This window comes from Pogoniulus pusillus, chromosome 1 (genome assembly GCF_015220805.1).
Source record: "Pogoniulus pusillus isolate bPogPus1 chromosome 1, bPogPus1.pri, whole genome shotgun sequence".
NCBI lineage: Eukaryota > Metazoa > Chordata > Aves > Piciformes > Lybiidae > Pogoniulus > Pogoniulus pusillus.
This window is the reverse complement of record NC_087264.1, coordinates 437,074-455,061: the sequence shown is the minus strand read 5'-3', so window position 1 is coordinate 455,061 and position 17,988 is coordinate 437,074. Positions and strand designations below refer to the sequence as shown.

At 50.5% G+C, this 17,988-nt stretch overlaps 1 protein-coding gene across 1 annotated transcript; it reads right to left on the bottom strand.

The window, feature by feature from the left end:
* Positions 1–4,281: 4,281 nt before the first annotated feature.
* Positions 4,282–17,651, bottom strand: PSMC6 (proteasome 26S subunit, ATPase 6). Its single transcript, XM_064144591.1, has 14 exons — positions 17,532–17,651; positions 16,759–16,838; positions 16,378–16,417; positions 16,135–16,187; positions 12,179–12,246; positions 11,624–11,738; positions 10,677–10,764; positions 10,464–10,525; positions 10,253–10,376; positions 9,400–9,461; positions 7,864–7,984; positions 7,693–7,773; positions 5,761–5,832; positions 4,282–4,725 (listed from the first exon to the last, which is right to left on the bottom strand). The coding sequence occupies exons 1-14, from the start codon at positions 17,614–17,616 to the stop codon at positions 4,607–4,609; spliced, it is 1,170 nt and encodes a 389-aa protein (XP_064000661.1). The 5' UTR covers positions 17,617–17,651; the 3' UTR covers positions 4,282–4,606.
* Positions 17,652–17,988: the final 337 nt, after the last annotated feature.

The window sequence follows — 17,988 nt, the reverse complement described above, 5'->3', positions numbered from 1 at the left end:
CAGGCTCCGTAACAGCCTCAGCGATCGAGGCCCAGCGGCTGTGGTTCGAGGCACAGGCCTGAAGCGCCTCATGCCTCGCAGGCACCGGTTCGTACCGTGGCCATTAACGCAGGCAGGGATGTTCTCGGCGCTGTTCTCACCCCCTGCCCTCTTCTCCTAGAATCACTGAAGTCGGACAAGACCCCTGAGGTGGTCAAGTCCGACCATTAACACTGCCCAGACAACCACTAAACGGTGTCGCTCGGTGCTGGGCACGTCCCGCATGCTTCTGGCGCGGTGACTCCGGCGCTCCCCTGGACAGCCTGTGGCAACCCTGCCGGTGAGGAGAGCTTTCCTAATGCCCAGTGCAAACCTCCCCCGTGCAGCCTGAGGCTGCTCACGTCCCGTGCTTTTGCTGCTGCCTCGGCAAAAGACACTGTCCCCTCACCGGGCTCCAACCTTCTCTCAGAGTTGTAGAGAGCAAGAAGGTCTCCCCACAGTCCCCAGTTCTCCAGACAGACAACCCCACGTTCCCTCAGCTGCCCCTTGCTGGACTTGTTCTCTAGACTCTTCACCAGCTTTGTTGTCCTCTTTGGATATGCTCCAGCACCTCATTGTCCTTATAGTGAGTATCCAAGGTGCAGCTTCACACGTTCTGGGTGCAGGGGCACAGCCACTTCCCTACTCCTCATGGCCACACCACTGCTGATCCAGGCCAGGATGCTCTTGGCCTTCTCGGCTATCCGAGCACACTGCTGGCTCATCGTTGTTAAACTGCTTCCATTTGGGCGATGTAGCTGCCCTCAAAAAGGGGCTGTCTGCCTCAAGGGTTAGCTGATGCCACTGGGGGCATCTTCAAGCAGCTCCTCTTGGTGCATGGGAGGCCACCTCTGACACCTGTGCTAGTGCAGCAGCCGTTTGAGGTTCTCTGCTCCCCTGGGCTTTGAGATACCATGAAGGGAACAGCCACGGTATTTCAATGTGATGTATAGCACATGCCACACAGTGTTTAGCACTGCCCTTTAACACCCATTTCTCACCAGAGAAAGTTTGTACTCTGTCTTGGACATGAATTAGGCTCAGTGCATAGGCCATGAGGAGGATCAGAGGGCTGGACCACCTCTCCTCCAAGGACGGGCTGAGCGAGGTGGGGTTGTTCCGTATGGAGAAGAGAAGGCTCTTCCAATACCAACATAGAGTCTGCAAGAAAGCTGGAGAGGGACTTTTTAGGGTGCTGGGATAAAGCCAGAGGAAGGTATATTTAGATTAGACATTAGGAAGATCTTCAGGTTACCAAGAGAGGTGGTGGGAGACCCGTCCCTGACTGTTTTTAAGGCCAGGCTGGATGTGGCTCTAGGCAACCTGAGCTAGTAGGTGGTGTCCCTGCCCACGGCAAGGAGGTTGGAACGAGATGATCCTTGAGGTGTCCCTTCCAACCCTGACAATTCTGTGATATCCTTGACATCCTTGTCCCTACACTGGAGACATGGATATGACGGATGGAGCACTTGGTGGGGAAGGAAGGGGCAGGATGGTCATGCTCAGACTTGTTAAGAGCTCAATGTCCAAGTGGAGGCCAGCAACAGCTCGTGTTCCTCAAGGGTCAGCACCAGGACCTGTATTTAGCACCTTTGTTGGTGACATGGACACTGGGATGGAGGCAGCCTCAGCAAATTCACCGCTAACACCGAGCTGAGTGCTGCAGAAAACACTGGATGAAAGGGACACCATCCAGAGGGACCTGGACAGGCTTCAGACATAGGTGGAGGCAAACCTCTTGAAGTTCAACAAGGCCAAGTGCAGGGTCCTGCAGCTGGGTTGATGCAATGCTAAACGCAAGTGTGGGCTGGGGGATGAAGGGATTGAGAGCAGCCAAGGAGAGCTGGGGAGTGTGTTGATGGATGAAAAAGTACTGTGTGCTTGCAGTCCAGAAAGTCACACTCTGGACTGAATCTTCAGCAGTGTGGGCAGCTGTTGAAGAGACACCCACCTGCAGTGCTGGAGCCAGCTCTGGAGCCCTCAGCACAGCAGAGGCAAGGACCAAAGGAGGCCAAGACAATGAGGTGAAGACAGGCTGGAGAAAACTCCAAGCAGACCTGCTGTGGCTTTTCAGTAAAGAATCCCAGAGGACAAGACACACTGTGTAATGAGTGTAATGATGGCAAGGGATAACAGACTTAAACTGAAATGGGAGATTTAGATTAGGTAGGAGGAAGAAATCCTTACCTGTGAGGGTGGTGAAGCAGGTTGCCCAGAGGATACATGGATGCTCCATCCCTGAAGATGTTCAGGACCAAATGGGATGGAATTTGTGCAACCTGGTCTAGTGGAAGGTGTCTGCCCATAGTAAGGGGGTTAGAATCAGATGATCCTTAAGTTCCCTTGCAACCCAAACCATTCTAGGATTCTAAGTCATCCCAAACTACTTAACGTTTTGCTCAACTGCTTATTTCACCTGTGAGAAACTTCCAACGATCCCCTTTTTGTGACCATTCCTTCAGCACTGCAGTTCTCTTTTAGGGAGAGATGAAAACTGAAATGGCAAAGGGAAAGAAACAGTGAAACTTCAGCTCCCACCTCCAGCTGGTGTATGGAAGAGGGATGAGTGTTGGTAGCCTTAGCTTACAGTTTGAACTTCAAGACTGAGCTATAACTACTGCCAGGGCTTTGGGGAACAAATAGTTTGCCATCTTTTATCCTCCTCCAGGGTAGTGCCTTGCTTACAGCTTACTGCTTGCATCATCACAGTGCTCAGAAATGCGCTTCGATTGAATTCCCTTGTTCCGAGCACACTTGTCTGGAGCACTCAAGACATGTATGAGCTGCACTCAAATGGGTGTCAGAGCCAACTGAACCCGAGATGAGTATCACAGTCAACTGAACCTGAGATTTGCATTTTCACACTCCTGCCACAATGACAAGGGGAAATTTTCATGCTAACGAGCACACAAGCCAGCAACCCTTACCCACAGAGATGTGACTCTTGTTGCCTGCCCTGTTCAGCTACATCTTGTGCCACCTGTTTCATCTCAGAGTGATGGGGAAAGATCTCAAATGGCTGTCAAAGCTGCCAGGGGGATGCTGTTAAGGGATTTGTTTCCTGGCAAATCTAGAGTTAATCTAATGTACTTGTCCGTTGGCTGAACATGCCTGGACTAATCCAATTAGCATAATAAGGAGCAGCCAGAAGTAGAGTCTGTAGAGTTCTGTGCCAGCCCAACATTTAGGTAAGCTGCACAGCGGTTCAGTCCATCCATGCACACACCTCATGGGCTGAAACTGTTTGGAGTAAAAGTGTAGTGACAGATGCCCTTAGGAGCACCAACACCTTGGCTTCTACATTTTGATTTGTTTACTCCAACTGCTGCAGCAGTCAGGTCCCAGGGGGCACGAAGGCAAGCCACACACTGCCAAATTCCAGCCTCCTGAGGCACAGAGTATCGATCTGCAAGTATCGGACACACCACTCTGCATGTCTAAGGCAGCACAGGTGCCAATCACAGAGCTGTTCTGGTTTGAAAGGACTTCTAACATCAGCATTACCTAATGCTAAACCATGTCCTACCTATGCATCTTTCAAACATGTCCAGGGATGGTTCCTCCACTACATCCCTGGCCAACTTGTTCCAGGGCTTGACAACCCTTTCAGCAAAGCTTCTTCTAATACCCACCCTAAACCTCCCCTGGCACAACTTGAGCATGTTTCCTCCTGCCGTGTCACTTGTTCCCTGGGAGAAGAGACCAGCTCCCACCTGGCTCCAGCCTCCCTTCAGGGAGTCACAGAGAGCAAAGAGGTCTTTCCACTTCATCTCAAGACTTAAGAACCTCAGTTTCTTCAGCTGTTCCTCACAAGAACTGTGCTCTAGACATTTTTGATGCCAAGAGTGGTGAAACCCTGGCCCAGGTTGCCCAGAGAGGTGGTAGACTCCCTATGCCTGGAACCATTCCAGGTCAGGTTTCATGGGGCTCTGAGCCACCTACTCTAGTTACAGACATCCCTACTGACTGCAGGGGGTTGGACTGGATGACCTTTAAAGGTCCCTTCTCCCCCAAACCATTCTGTGACAGCAAACATTTCAAACCTCACTTACTTGCAATAATTAAATGCCAGCTCAGCTAAATCCTCTTCCTAGACCTCAGCAGTGAAGGAGTGACTACCCTTTGCCCTCCCCTGGCTGAGCAAGGTTTGCTCCAGGCTATGCAAGGCATGGGACTCCAATGCAACCATCCCCAAGTCAGAGAAAAGATGCCCTTCAAACCAAAGGCACCCCTCAGGTCGCAGGGAAGGTGCACAAGCATAAGCAGATTTAAACAAGTTTTATTCATAAACTGTTTGGGGAAAGTCATTTTACTGATATATAAAAAGAAATTAAATTACTTTCTCACTGCCAACCCATCTAGGCAGCTTTATAAATCCAGACCATAATTGCTAAGAAGGTTTTTTACTTACCCTGGGCTGTAATGAATGTTGCATTTCAGAACAGTAGAGAAAACATTTCTGTAGCCAACTTGTAGCCAAATTCCTAGCTACATGTTACACAAACACCCCACAATGACCAAGAGGGAGGTTACTCCTCCGTGTACACATGAACCCAGTGAGATGCGTGCAGCCAATCACACGTGACAGTTAAACAGGTTTGTAGTCCAGCTTGGACTCCAGCTTCTTGGAATCAGCCACTTTTCTAACAGCTTTCATGAAGTCCTCCTGAACCACGAAGTCGTGATCAGCACGGATAGCAAACATCCCTGCGAGGAGCAATTCCACAGCACAGCATTGGTTTGGTTGGAAAAGACCTCTACGACCATCAAGTCCAACCATTAACCTAACACCACTGTGGCCATTAAACTGTGTCCCAAAGTGCCATGTCCACACACCAGGCTGGATGGGGCTCTGGCCAGCTTGATCTAGGGTAGGATGTCCCTGCCCATGGCAGGAGGGTGGAACTAGATGATCCTTGTGGTCCCTTCCAACCCTGACTGATTCTATGATTCTAAAGTTTCTTGAACACCTCCATAGGTGGTGACTCCACCACCTCCCTGGGCAGCCTGTTCCAGTGCCTGACCACTCCTGCAGGAAAAAAAAACTTCCTAATATCCAATCTAATTCACAGAGAGATTCACTGGAATTGAGGTGGAAACAGAACCAAGTTACAGGTCTTGGGTGATAGGAAGAGGAGTGAACTTCAACAAAGTCACCTTTATGACTAGGTGATCAATTTTAACTCATTTTGAACTACAGGTTGTATTTACTGTGTAACTCAGCCTCCCCACAGAGGCAAACCCTAAGCACAAAGTGAGCTTACCTGGTGGAAAAAGCATGACAGTATTAACTCTCCAGTAACCCAGGTACAAAGAAACTTGGATTCTCCATAGAGGAGAAAAAACGACGCTGGCAACGAGGGGAACCTGCTGTAGGCGAACCTGCTATGGCACAGGGATTTGAGCTAGGTGATCTCCACAGGTCCCTTCCAACACCTAACATCCTGTGATTGTCAAGCACCGGAACAGGCTGCCCAGGGCAGAGGTGGAGTCTCCATCCCCGATGAGATTTAAAAGCTGTGTAGATGTGGCACTGAGTGACACGGTTGAGGGGTGACTTGGCAGTGCTAGGTTAACAGTTGGACTCCATCCTGGAAGGCATTTTCCAACCTTAATGATTGTATATCACACCACCCAGCCAGCCAACAGGCAGTTAGAGAAAGTACCATTCAGCAGAGAAAATATTGAGCCCTTCTAGCATTAAGAAAGACTTAGCCCATCAAAAGTAAGTTAAGGAAATACCTGCTTCGGTGCAGACGTTCCTCAAGTCTGCTCCATTAAAGCCATCTGAAAGCTTCACAATTGCTTCATAATCTATTAATGAAACACAAATGCTAATTAGGAAGAAAAGTAACACTTTCTGATAGGGCTGCCAACAAGATACATGCCCAGCTAACAAAGAATCACTTGGCTTTGATGTCAGTGCAAAGAGATGGCTGCCCACTACATAAAATTAACTGAAGTCGTCAGCTCTACCACCCTTTTCATTAAAGCTGAAATGTACTGCAGCCAACAGCTCCAATTTTATCACTAAATCCCAAAGTGACTCACTTGTGGTTACAAGCATCACCATGAAATGGGAGAAAAGCAACATCAAGACAACGTTCTCATCATTTAAATGATATAAAAGCAGAAAATGAACCTCCCAGTGATGGGAACTCAGTCCCCTTCTGCTTAAAGCACCTGCATCTACTGAAGGCATTTAAGGTCTTGATGTGTGCTGCCCTTCAGTCAGAAATGGGCAGGACTGAGAGCAGAAGTGAGAAGATCAACAAGGGCAAGTGCAGAATCCTACACCTGGGGAAGAACAGCCCCCTGCACCAGTACAGGTGAGGGTCGCTCTGCTGGCGAGAAGCTCTGCAGGGAAGGACCTCGGAGTGCCGGTAGACAAGAAGCCCATCATAAGCCAGTAATGTGCCCTCGTGGACAAGAAGGCCACTGGTCTCCTGGGGTGCATTTACAGGAGCCCAACCCCCTGCTAAGGCAGGGCAACCCAGAGCAGCTTGCCTAGGATCACAATGTCCAGGTGAGATTGGAATCTCTTCAGAGGAGATCCCATAACTTCTCTGGGCAGCCTGTTCCAGGGCTCTAGAACTCTCACAGCAAGTTTCTCCTCTTGGGCAGATGGAACCTCCTTGGTTCCAGTTTGCACTCACTGCCCCTTGTCCTGTCACTGGGCACCACTGGAACGAATCTGGACCTGTCCTCTCGTCCCTTTAGCAGTTGCTTAGCACTAAGAAGATCCACTCTCTGGCTGCTCTTCTCCAGGCTGAGCAGCCCCAGGTCAGTCAGCCTTTGCTCCTCACAGAGATGCTCCAGGCCCCTCAGCATCTTCACAGCTGCTTGTGGATAGGACGGAAAGGATGAACTACTTCCCCTCGGGTTCGTTTGCTTTGGAGCTTCCTCTCGTGGACTAAAGCCTCAGACGTGCACACTTAAGTCCACACTGCTGCTCAGAGAGGTCGCCCCTCACCCCTCTCACCCTCCCCCAGCCTCCTCTGCTGCGCTGCAGCTGTTTGTGCGGCCAGGCCGTGAAGCAGATTAGCTGCACTGCCCAGCCCCTGCTGCCTGGCTGTGTGAATTGCTCTTGTCAGCAGAGATGGGGCTGGGGGGGCTTACTGGAATAAAAGGCAGCAGTTTCAAAGTCAAATCACAATTACAGGTTTTACACGGGAAAGGTCTGAGGTGTCTCTGTGAAAGTAAGACTCTGGCCAGCTTAAAGTAACAGTCAGGAAACAAACCTTCCTTGGTCTGTCTGATAGATCCTGGTCTTTATGCTCTGGAGATCTACACCACTACTCAAACACAAGCTTTGTTTCAGACAAGACTTTCATCACATCACTGCCAAACTCCAACTAAATTTCCCTATGACCTTTAAAGATTGCTTTCAGGTTTCTGCAGAGACATCTTCCTTCCTTCTTTGTGAGGGAAAACATGAATATGGAAGTGCTGCCTTCACCTGCACTGAGCACTCCTTCCAAAGCGGGGAACTACCTCATGAAAGCCACACACATCCTCCAGTTTACAACCACGCTGAGGGCTGCAAAGGAGGACTCAGCAACAGTCAGCATGCATTAGAATTTAGAATTCTGAGAGGAGAAGTTGTGTGGCCAGTGTAGAAGAGCAGATTCCTTGTCACAAAAAGGAGGAGTAGCAAGGTAACCTCCAACTTACCTATCTCCCCATGCTTTGTGATAGGACCTGCATGAATCTTCAGAATGTCTAATCTGGCCTGCTCGTTTGGCAGATCAATATCTAGAAAGAATCACAGCTTTAATAGGAACAGAAGCCCACAGCTGGTATGGCAAACCTCCTCCTCCCAGCCACACCCAAGCAGTAACTCACGGATCTTCCTGTCCAGTCTTCCAGGCCGCAGGAGCGCAGGGTCCAGAGTGTCTGGTCTGTTAGTAGCCATGATCATTTTAACTCTGTGCAGAGTATCAAATCCATCCATCTGATTCAACAGCTAACAGCAAACAGAAGTTTGGTTTTAAACAAGCTAAGTGTGCTAGTTTGAAGCAAGCTGGAATGTTTTGGTAACAGAACTAGATAACGGGCAGTGAAATGAAAACAATTGATGTCAACTTCTCTCACAGTCTCGCTGAGAACTCTGGGAAGAAGAAGTAAACTTTCTCCATTTTGTCCTTCACTCTCTTGCTTTTGCCTTAGACCTGGTCACATCTCATTAACCCTGCTCCTACTAACCTTGCTCCCTAACCTCTTGGCTGCACCTCTCTTCTTCCTGAGAACTGGGGTAAGGTTGAGAGGGCCGGGGGGAGGTGTTGGGGTGGTTTGAGAGCCCCTCCCGGGGACTCAGGTTTCTGGGAGGGGAGTTGTGCTTTTGTATTGTTTATCCTTTGTATATTTCTGTATATAATTGTATATAACTGTATATATTGTAAATAGCTGCTTGTAAATTCTGCTAGCTGTAAATAAATTGCTTCATCTATATTCCCAGGGTCCGTCTGAGTTAGCTGGGGCAAATACAAAGTGTGGGAGGGGCGGGGTAACCCCCAAACCATCACACTAAGTCTTTCTTAATGTGATCTACTGTGCTCATCTTCCACATGCTTATACTAAACAATTCATCACCAAAAAATGCTACCAGCTAATGAGATGTTACCATCTCCCTGCACACTCTAAGAAATAATTAAGAGCTTAAGAGAGAGACACTGAAAATGCTCTGCCCAGAGAAAAAGATCTTGAGCAAAGCAGAGCTGAAACGTGAAAGGCTTGGCTAAAACAATAAGGCAATGAAAACAGAACAAGGAGCCAGTGGTTGGCTGACACAGCCCGAGTGTATTGCAGCAAGCCCAGGACATTCAAATCAGACTTGGAGAGCAGCCCCTTGAATACTAATCCACACACAGGGCAACATTTCATTGTGAAGATTCAAAGCACTTGCTCTTTGATCACAGACATTTCTCTCTGTAAGGCAGAGGCATTCTTTTGAAACAGGCAAACTGTTTGCAAACACAGGCCAGCAATGGCTTTAACATTCTCTTCACAGCACCCAGCTCACCAGAGTAATTAGCACAGGAAAAGCAGTGACTGCTTCTCCTCTAGCTCAGAACAAAACCCAAACAGTTCTAGCACTCTGCACACTTAGGACTAGAGAGACACTCTGTAAGAAAGAGGCCCACCAAACTCTGAAGATGTGGTAAGCAGCAGCCAAGTCACAGCCAGAAAAGGAAACCTCTCTGACCTTTTTAACAGCCCTGAAGCTCCTCTTCCCTGCTCTCCAAACTGAACCCATGGCTGACTTACCAGGACGTGCAGCTACCCCTGGTGAAAGCAGCACCTACTTTACTTTTAGCTTATTCCCAGCCAGCAAGATCCCAGCGGAGCGGGAGGGTGTGGAGGCAGGGAGGAGACACTCACCTCCATCAGAGTCCTCTGAATCTCTCTGTCGGCTGACGTGCCCTCGGAGAAACGGCGACCACCTGCAGCACACCAAACCCATCAGGGACAGCACCTGATGCTTGCTTCCACAGAGTGCTACCTCTGCAGACCATCAGGTTTCCTTTTTCAAGTGGGGGAGAAGCAGGGTGGCATGTCACAGGTTAAACACATGCCTGTCAAACATGCTTTCTGAGAGAGAAAAACAGAGCCAAGGCAGAGCTACGGCTCTCAGCTGGCTGAACAGCTCCAGGAGGAAGCTGAGGCATTTGACTCAGGGTCACAGAACTGCTAAGATTGGAAAAGACCTCCAAGATCAGCTAGTCCAACCATTACATCAGCACTGCCAAGTGCACCACCACAGTGTCCTCAAGTGCCACACTGACACATATTTTTAATACTTCCAGGGATGAGGATTTCACCACTTCCCTGGGTAGCATGTTCCAGGCCTTGCCTTTTGCTAATGTCCAACCTAAACCAACCCTGGCACAATTTGAGGCCATTTCCTCTTGTCCTATCACTTGCTACTTGGGAGAAAAGACTGACATCCACCTGGCTCAAATATCCTTTCAGGTAGTTGTAGAGAGCAAGGTCTCCCTTCAGTCTCCTTTTCTCCAGGCTGAGCAACCACAGTTCTCTCAGCAGTTCCTCACAAGATTTGTTCTCCAGATCCCTCAACAGCTTTGTTGCCCTCCTCTGGACATGCTCCAGCATCTCAGTGTCCCTTCTCTGGAACCACCAAACCTGCACTCTTTTGAGAGGACATACCACGGCTTTATAGCTAATTCCAGCACTTGAAGGAGGCGTGGGCTGCCCCTCAGGCCACCAGCCTTACCAATAGCATCTATCTCATCCATGAAAATGATACAGGGCTGATGATCCCGGGCATAATTGAACATCTCTCTGATCAGCCGAGCACTTTCACCGATGTACTTGTCCACTATGGAGCTTGACACCACCTTTAGGGGAACAAAGGGCACGAGTGGAGAGACTGGAGTGCAGATAGGCTGAGGATGTGTGTGAGGTCAGAAGTACAATCACCCTACCTTTAGGAAGTTGCAGTCAAGCTGGCTAGCAACAGCTCTGGCCAGAAGTGTTTTCCCTGTACCTGGGCAGAGGAGAGATTGAAGCTGTTTAACAATGCTGCACTCTGGGGTTTAAAAAGAGCAACACGGGGAAAAAAAAAGGCAACAAAACAAAGCTACTGCCACAGCCTAGGTGTGACAACTCAGCACTCCTGACTCCTTCCAGAGACTCACCGGGGGGGCCGTAGAGCAAGCAGCCTTTGGGAGGTATAATTCCCACACGCTGGAATAACTCTGGGTTTGTAAGTGGCAGTTCTATTACCTGGGAAAAGTCAGATAAACAAACTCAGACAGTTTGAAAGCAGATCAGTAATCCTGGGAAGCTGATGGCACTTGACAGCTGCTTGCTGGATACCTGTGTTCTTATTCCTCTCTGCAGCATATTCTCAGTGAGAATGGAAAAGGTCAGACTGATTCAACAGCTCAATCCACAGCCCTGCCTTTGTTGGGCAGACCTCAGCTCTGCACCAGCTGTTTTCTCTTGATGGCCTCTGCTCAGACTGCATTGCGCTACTGTCACAATGCACAGAATCACAGACCGGTTTGGGGTGAAAGAGACCTCAAAGACCATTTAGCTCCAACCCCTGCACTGACCAGGGACATCTCCCACTAGACCAGGTTGCTCGAGGCCTCATCCAGCCTGGCCTTCGACACCTCCAGGGAGGCAGCATCCATGACCTTCTTGGGCGACCTGTGCCAGTGTCTCACTGTAGAGAATCCCTTTCTAACGTCCAGTAATGCTACCACTCAGAGCAGTTCTAGCAGTGTTTGCACAGGATTCAATTTGCTTTGCTGGTTCTCCATGCTCTGGCCTCCCACCTGCCTTTATGGCACTCCCTTGGCCTAAAGGATCATTTAAATCCTCCTCCTTTCTTCATTTTAACCTGAGCTGTAAAAGCAGAGAGGAGACATAACCAGTTTGAGAACTGGGGTGCTGGCGCTCAGAACAACTGCTTTTTGCTCCTGCACGGTGTGTGTGCAGCACACAAACGACCTGTCATAGCTGGCTCAGTCACACTGCTGCTTGCCACACAGGGAACGACCAAGCTGCAAGCAGCCCCACTTTGGCACTGACAAACAGGCCTCGCAGCACGCCAGAGGGCAGCCTGGACACTGGATACCTCTCGCAGCTCTCGGATTTGCTCTGACAAGCCTCCAATCTCGGAATAGGAAACATCCCCTGGATCTTCATGAGACATGTTATAAACCAATGGATCCACTTCCCTTGGCAAATACCTGGAAAGAAGAGTTAAGAGCAGACATCTGTCACTGTGCTGAGACATTCATAAGTTATTCCCACACATATTGTGGCAAGTAGGACAATGATTTCTTCCTAATGCTTAAAAACAGCTCTGAAATTTAGAACTATGTATCTTGGACACTTAAGTCTTGCATCCTTACTCAAGCACTTCCTGGCAGAAATCATGCTATTTGTTCAGGCCCCATCCCTGAAGACATTCAAAGCCAAACCTGATGGAAGTCCTGAGCTGCCCGACTGAGTTGGAGATGTTCCTGCTCACCACGGGAGGGCTGGACAACATGACCTTTGAGGGTTCCTTCCATCCTGATACATTCTGTGACTGCTGATCATTCCAACCTCTTCTGTAACCTACTCAGTTCACTCTTTTCCCATTTTAAATTATGAGTAGAAGAGCAGTGGTGGGGCAGAAACCTACCTCATGATAGTCAGAGTGGTCATATCCAGAGCAACTCTTGTCCCTGGCTTCAGCTTACTTTTGTCAAGCTAGACACAAAGAAGGCATTTTGATTAGAACTTCCAACATCTGCCTCTAGCAGAAGTGTTTTCTGTAGCTCCATCACAAATAAGAGAAGGCTACCAAGGTACAGGTCAACACTGTGGCCTCATTACCACCACTCTGGGGCATGTTTAAAATGGGAACAAGCTGTCCCACTGTTTTATGGGAACATGACCTTTAGAAGCAAGTCACCACCCCTGGAGATGTTCAAGAACCATTTTAATCAAGGTTTAATGGCCATGGTAGAAACACAGAATGGTTTAGGCTGGGAACTCAAAGCTCATCCAGTTCCAGCCCTCTGCCATAGGCAGGGACACCTCCCACTTGAACAGGTCGCTCAAGGCCTCATCCAGCCTGGCCTTGAACACCTCCAAGGAGGGAGCAGCCACAACCTCCCTGGGCAACCTGTGCCAGTCTCTCACCACCCTCACTGCAAACAACTTCTTCCTAACATTCACTGTCAGTGTCCCCTCCTCAAGTTTAAACACATTACCCCTTACAAGACCTTGTCAATAGTCCCTTCTCCAGTCCTCCTGTAGTCCCCTTCAGATCCTAGAAGGCCACTCCAAGGTCTCCTGGAAGCCTTCTCTTCTGCAGGCTGCACAGCCCCAACTCTCTCAGCCTGTGCTCACAGCAGAGCTGCTGCAGCCCTCCCAGCATCTTGGTGGCCTCCTCTGGACTGCCTCCAACACTTCCATGTCTTGCTTGTGCTGGGGGCTCCAGAACTGTCCCCAGGACTGCAGGTGGGGTGTGAGGAGAGCAGAGCCAAGGGGCAGAATCCCCTCCCTCGCCCTGCTGCCCACACTGCTCTGGCTGCAGCACAGCGATGCTGTCTGGGCTGCATGTGCATGGCAGTCTGACACTGAAGGTTGGACTCGGATAATTCAAAGTTTTCCTCCAAGCAGCTCAGTTCTATGATTGTCTGATCCAGGAGCTGGCCTAGACCAATGAACTGTTAGAATCATAGAATTGTTTGGGTGGGAAAATACCTTTAAGGTCACTGAGAACAACTCAAACCCTGGTGACTGCCAGGTCACCACTAAACCATGCCCTTCAGCATCACATTTACATGTCTTCTAAATCCTTTCAGAGATGAGGACTCTACAATTTCCCTGGGCAGCCTCTTCCAGGGCTTGACATCCCTTTCAAGGAAGAAACTGTTCCTTGTCTCCACCTTGAATACTGCCCAGTGCAGCTCGAGGCCATTTCCTCTCACCTTATCATTTGTTACTTGGGACAACCAGTAAAAGGTTGAAACTGTATCAGATTCAACATTGCCCAACAGACTTATGCTGTTCTGCAGTGGAAAGAAACCAAAGAGAAACCCCTTGATCTTGAATGTCTTCAGAAATACACTTTTGATAAGGAAGTCATTTTGCTTCAGTATAAAAAGCCTTGCTCCACTTCCTCAGCAGCCAAGCCACAAGGCCTTGGACCAGACACTCAACACAGGAAGGACAGAGACCTGGTGGAGTGGGTCCACAGGAGGGCCACAAAAATGATCAGGGTGCTGGAACGCAGGGCGGGCTGTGGGAGCTGGGCTTGTTCAGCCTGGAGAACAGAAAGCTCCAAGGAGACCTAACAGCAGCCTTCCAGTGCCTGAAAGAGGCATACAAGAAGGATGAAGAGGGACTGTTCACAAAGACCTGCAGTGACAGGGCAAGGGACAGTGGGTTTAAAATAGGGTAGATTTAGATTGAATGTTAGGAGTAAGCTCTTTACCATGAGGGTGGTGGGACGGGTTTGCCCAGGGAGGCAGGTGATGACCCATCCCTGGAGATATTCCAAGTCGGCCTTGACAAGACTTTGGGCAACCTGATCTAGCAGAGAACGTCTCTGCTCACTGCAGGGTGGTTGGGCTGGGTGGCCTTTAGAGGTCCCTTTCAATCCACACCATTCTGTGAGTCTGTGACTCCTCTCAACTGTGAAACACTCCATAGGAAATCACTTGCCTTGGTACTTTGGCACCTTGAAAACTACCATAGAGGTGGTGGCTTGCTTTGGTTTTAGTTTCTGGTACAAATTAAGGCCCTTTCAAGATCAAAGTGTTCTTACCACAGGAGGCCTGTACTGCACTGCCTCACTCATGCAAGGACAACTTATTCCCCAGAATATATCTGTTCCAACAGAGCCTCAAGACTGCCTCACACATCCTGAAGTGGAATTAAGTACACACTTGCATTAAAAAAATACTTTTTCTTCTATCTAGTGAAAGAACACAGTGAGTCTGCACCATCACCTCTTGGGGTGAAGCTTTATCATAGAACCACAGAACATCAGGGGCTGGAAGAGACCTTGAAAGCTTATCTGGTGCAGCCCCCTTGCCAGAGCAGATCACACAGGAACTCATCCAGATGGTGCCTAAATATCTGCAGAGAGGGAGACTCCACAGCCCCCCTGAGCAGCCTGTGCCAGGCTCTGTCACCCTCACAGGGGAAAATTCTTCCACAGGTTCACATGGAACCTCCTATGGCTCAGCCTCCTCCCACTGCCCCTTGTCCTGTCACTGGGCATCACCAAGAAGAGGCTGGCTCCAGCCTCCTGCCACTCACCCCTCACATACTTAAAAACATGAATGAGGTCACCCCTTGGACTCTCCCTCTCCAAGCTAAAAAGCCTCAGCTCCCTCAGGCTCTCCTCACAAGGAAGATGTTCAACTTCCTTAATCATTTTTGTGGCCCTGTGCTGGACTCTCCCAGTTGTGATGCTGTTAGAGCAGAATTCCACCAGGCTGGAGTTAACGAAGTCTTGAGAGCGTTTCAATACCAGCAACTCTTGCAGATGTTTTATGCAAACAAAAACACACCTCTGGAGATGCCTGTAAGCTGCAGAGATGTGGTGCTGAGGGACATGGCTTAGCAGCAGCCTTGGAGCAGTTAGGTAATGGTTTGACTTCTCCAACCAAAATGATTACATATTCTATGACTCTGTAGCAGCACGTCTGGGGAAAGCCACGAGTGCCTGTGCATCTCCTGCACAGAGCAACTCAACTGAAGCTACCACATTTCTCAAACCCCTTCTCTCCAAAGGAGGAGAAAAGGTCCATCCTTTCTGAAAAACACATGCTCCATGGACAAAGTTTTCCTCCCTGCTTACTGCAGAGTATTGGTAACTGTGGGTCTCCCCCAGCTATCCCTCTTTTTAAACTCCTCAGACCCCTTAAACAGGGGCAGTGCCTACAATACCTATTGGAGTACAAAAGCATTACAAAAACATCCATAAAGAGCTGTCTATGGAGAGGGATTTTGCACAAAGGCACCGAGTGACAGGACCAGAGGCGATGGCTTCACACTGGAAGAAGCCAGACTGAGATCAACCACAAGGGAGAAACTCTTCCCCATAAGGTGAGGCACTGGAACAGGTTGCCTAGAAAAGCTGTGAAGCTCCAAGCCTGGAAGTGTTCAAAGCCAGGTTGAATGAGGCCTTCAGCAACCTGGTCTAGTGGGAGATCTCTCCCAGAGGGGTCAGAGAAACAGATTAAGATCCCTTCCAACCCAGCCATTCTGTGATTCCATGATACACAGCTCTGTAAGACTAAAACTGGTCACATGCTGCATTCACAACACAGCATGGGAGACCTTATGCAATTCACTAATTGTCACAGTGCTGATTCAGTTCCAGAGTTCAAAATCAGGCAGAAGCAGAGAGCCTGAACTTAGTGAAAAGGATAAAACACATGCAAGGTGTGCTGCGGACTGCTCTGTCTTCACTAAGTGACCTTCACACTGCCACCAGCTGTGAGGGGCAAACAAACAGCAGTATAAAAACCTCACACATCTTAAAGAAATACTTAGTCCCACTAAGGAGCTATCTTGTGAAAAGCATTCCTAACATCTGAGACCAGACCACCCTTCTGATGAACACAGAGCAGCTACCTGACGGCGACAGCCAACCACGTATCTTGGTCCATTTGTAGCCTTCACAATGACTGCAGAGAGAAGATGGAGTTAAAAACAAACACCACTAAAATGTCCTTGGTTCATTCTCAATTCTGCTGAACTACCCAGATTAATGCATTCTTCTGCCAGGACTCTAATTACTTCCCAAATTTTCAGCCAGACTTTAACCACGGAAGCTTCCCCTGGAGGCCTCAAAGAGCGCAGCAGTCCAACACTTACATTTCTCTTCCGTGAGCTGCTTCAGAACCTCACCGACGATCTGCAAAGGCACAAACACAGGATCAGCCCACAGACAAATTCCCAGTGAAACCAGGGTGTGAGGGGTGCTTTGGACAAGGAAGGGGGCTGCCAGCTGTCAAATTCCTTCTCCTGCTTCATGCTGCTTGCTAGCACTTTCATTCAACACAGCTCTGTCAGCAGGCCCAGCGCAGAGAACGTCTTTAGTCCACACACTTGGTGCCTGCTCCTGTTCCCAATGCTGCTTCCAGGCCCCTGGGCTCCAATGCTGCTTCCAGGCCCCTGGGCTCCAATGCTGCTTCCAGGCCAGGTCACTGCCCCCCCCCCCCCACGGGCTGCTGTGACCCTGCTTTTCTCACATACCTGCCCAACACTCTGCAAGGCCTTCAGATCATTTTCTGACTTCTCGTACTGCTTGGTGAGCTCCTTCAGCTGCTCCCTCACTAGAAAAGGAAACAAAGGACTGTGATAAGATTGAATCCAAGAGCAACTCAAGATCAGGCCCTTTACCAGCAGGCAGAGACAGGCTGTGGGGGATCTGCACACCCATCAAGTCACCTTCCTGCAAGCACGCGTTTCAGGGGCCGCACAGCCTCGACACAGCAGTGTTTCTTACTTGCATAAATACTCTGCAGATGGCACCAAAAACAAATCTGGAGTTCAAAAGGCTCTAATCCAAAGGTTATCTGTGCTTCTGCACGGCACTGACAGCAGCAGTGCAGGACACACTACTGCCAGAACGATGTACGAGAGAAGGTTTGCAACAATAAAACGCTAACCGAAAAGCTTTACAGGGGACCAGGAGAGGAAAGAGAATCGCTCAGCTCAGCGTGGAGGCAGCAAGGGCCTGACTCTCCTGGCTCGTCCCCAAACAAGGGGAGCCCTGGCTCGGGCTGCCCCACAGGGATCTTCCAGGGTGCGCTGGAGAGCAGCCAAGGCGCTGGCCAGGGGAGCCAGGACCGGCAGCTCCGGCCCGGCTGCCCTCCCCTCAGCCGAGCGGCGGCACTGCCCCGCGGGGCCCAGCAGGCCCATGACGAAGCGCGGACACCGGCGGCGGCCGGTTCCCCTCAAAAGCTGCCCGTGGCGCTCAGCGGCGGTTATGCCGAGGGCTGCGGCGCCCCCCGGCCAGCGCTCACACTCTTTGAGGCGGCCGTCGATCTCCTTGTGCTCCAGCAGCTTCTTGCGGTAGTCCTGCAGCGCCTTGTCTCTCGGGTCCGCCATGACCAGCAGCCGCCGCTCGTAGGGAATGCCGGGAAGGGCCATGGCCGCGGGGCCGCGCCGCACGCCCCCGCGCCCCGCCGCGCCGCCCGCGCCCGCAGCGCCCCCCGGCGGGCGGAGGAACGGCAGCAGGCGCCCGCAGCGCCCCCCGGCGGGCGGAGGAACGGCAGCAGGCGCCCGCAGCGCCCCCCGGCGGGCGGAGGAACGGCAGCAGGCGCCCGCAGCGCCCCCCGGCGGGCGGAGGAACGGCAGCAGGCGCCCGCAGCGCCCCCCGGCGGGCGGAGGAACGGCAGCAGGCGCCCGCAGCGCCCCCCGGCGGGCGGAGGAACGGCAGCAGGCGCCCGCAGCGCCCCCCGGCGGGCGGAGGAACGGCAG

Excerpts from the sequence above, each read along its gene's own strand:
- PSMC6 (XM_064144591.1), bottom strand. The coding sequence starts at position 17,616 with ATGGCGGACCCGAGAGACAAGGCGCTGCAGGACTACCGCAAGAAGCTG. Across the intron at positions 7,985-9,399 it reads TTCAGAGGACTCTGATGGAG|CTGTTGAATCAGATGGATGG; the intron begins GTGAGTGTCTCC and ends GTTTGCTGTTAG. Across the intron at positions 4,726-5,760 it reads GAACGTCTGCACCGAAGCAG|GGATGTTTGCTATCCGTGCT; the intron begins GTATTTCCTTAA and ends TGCTCCTCGCAG.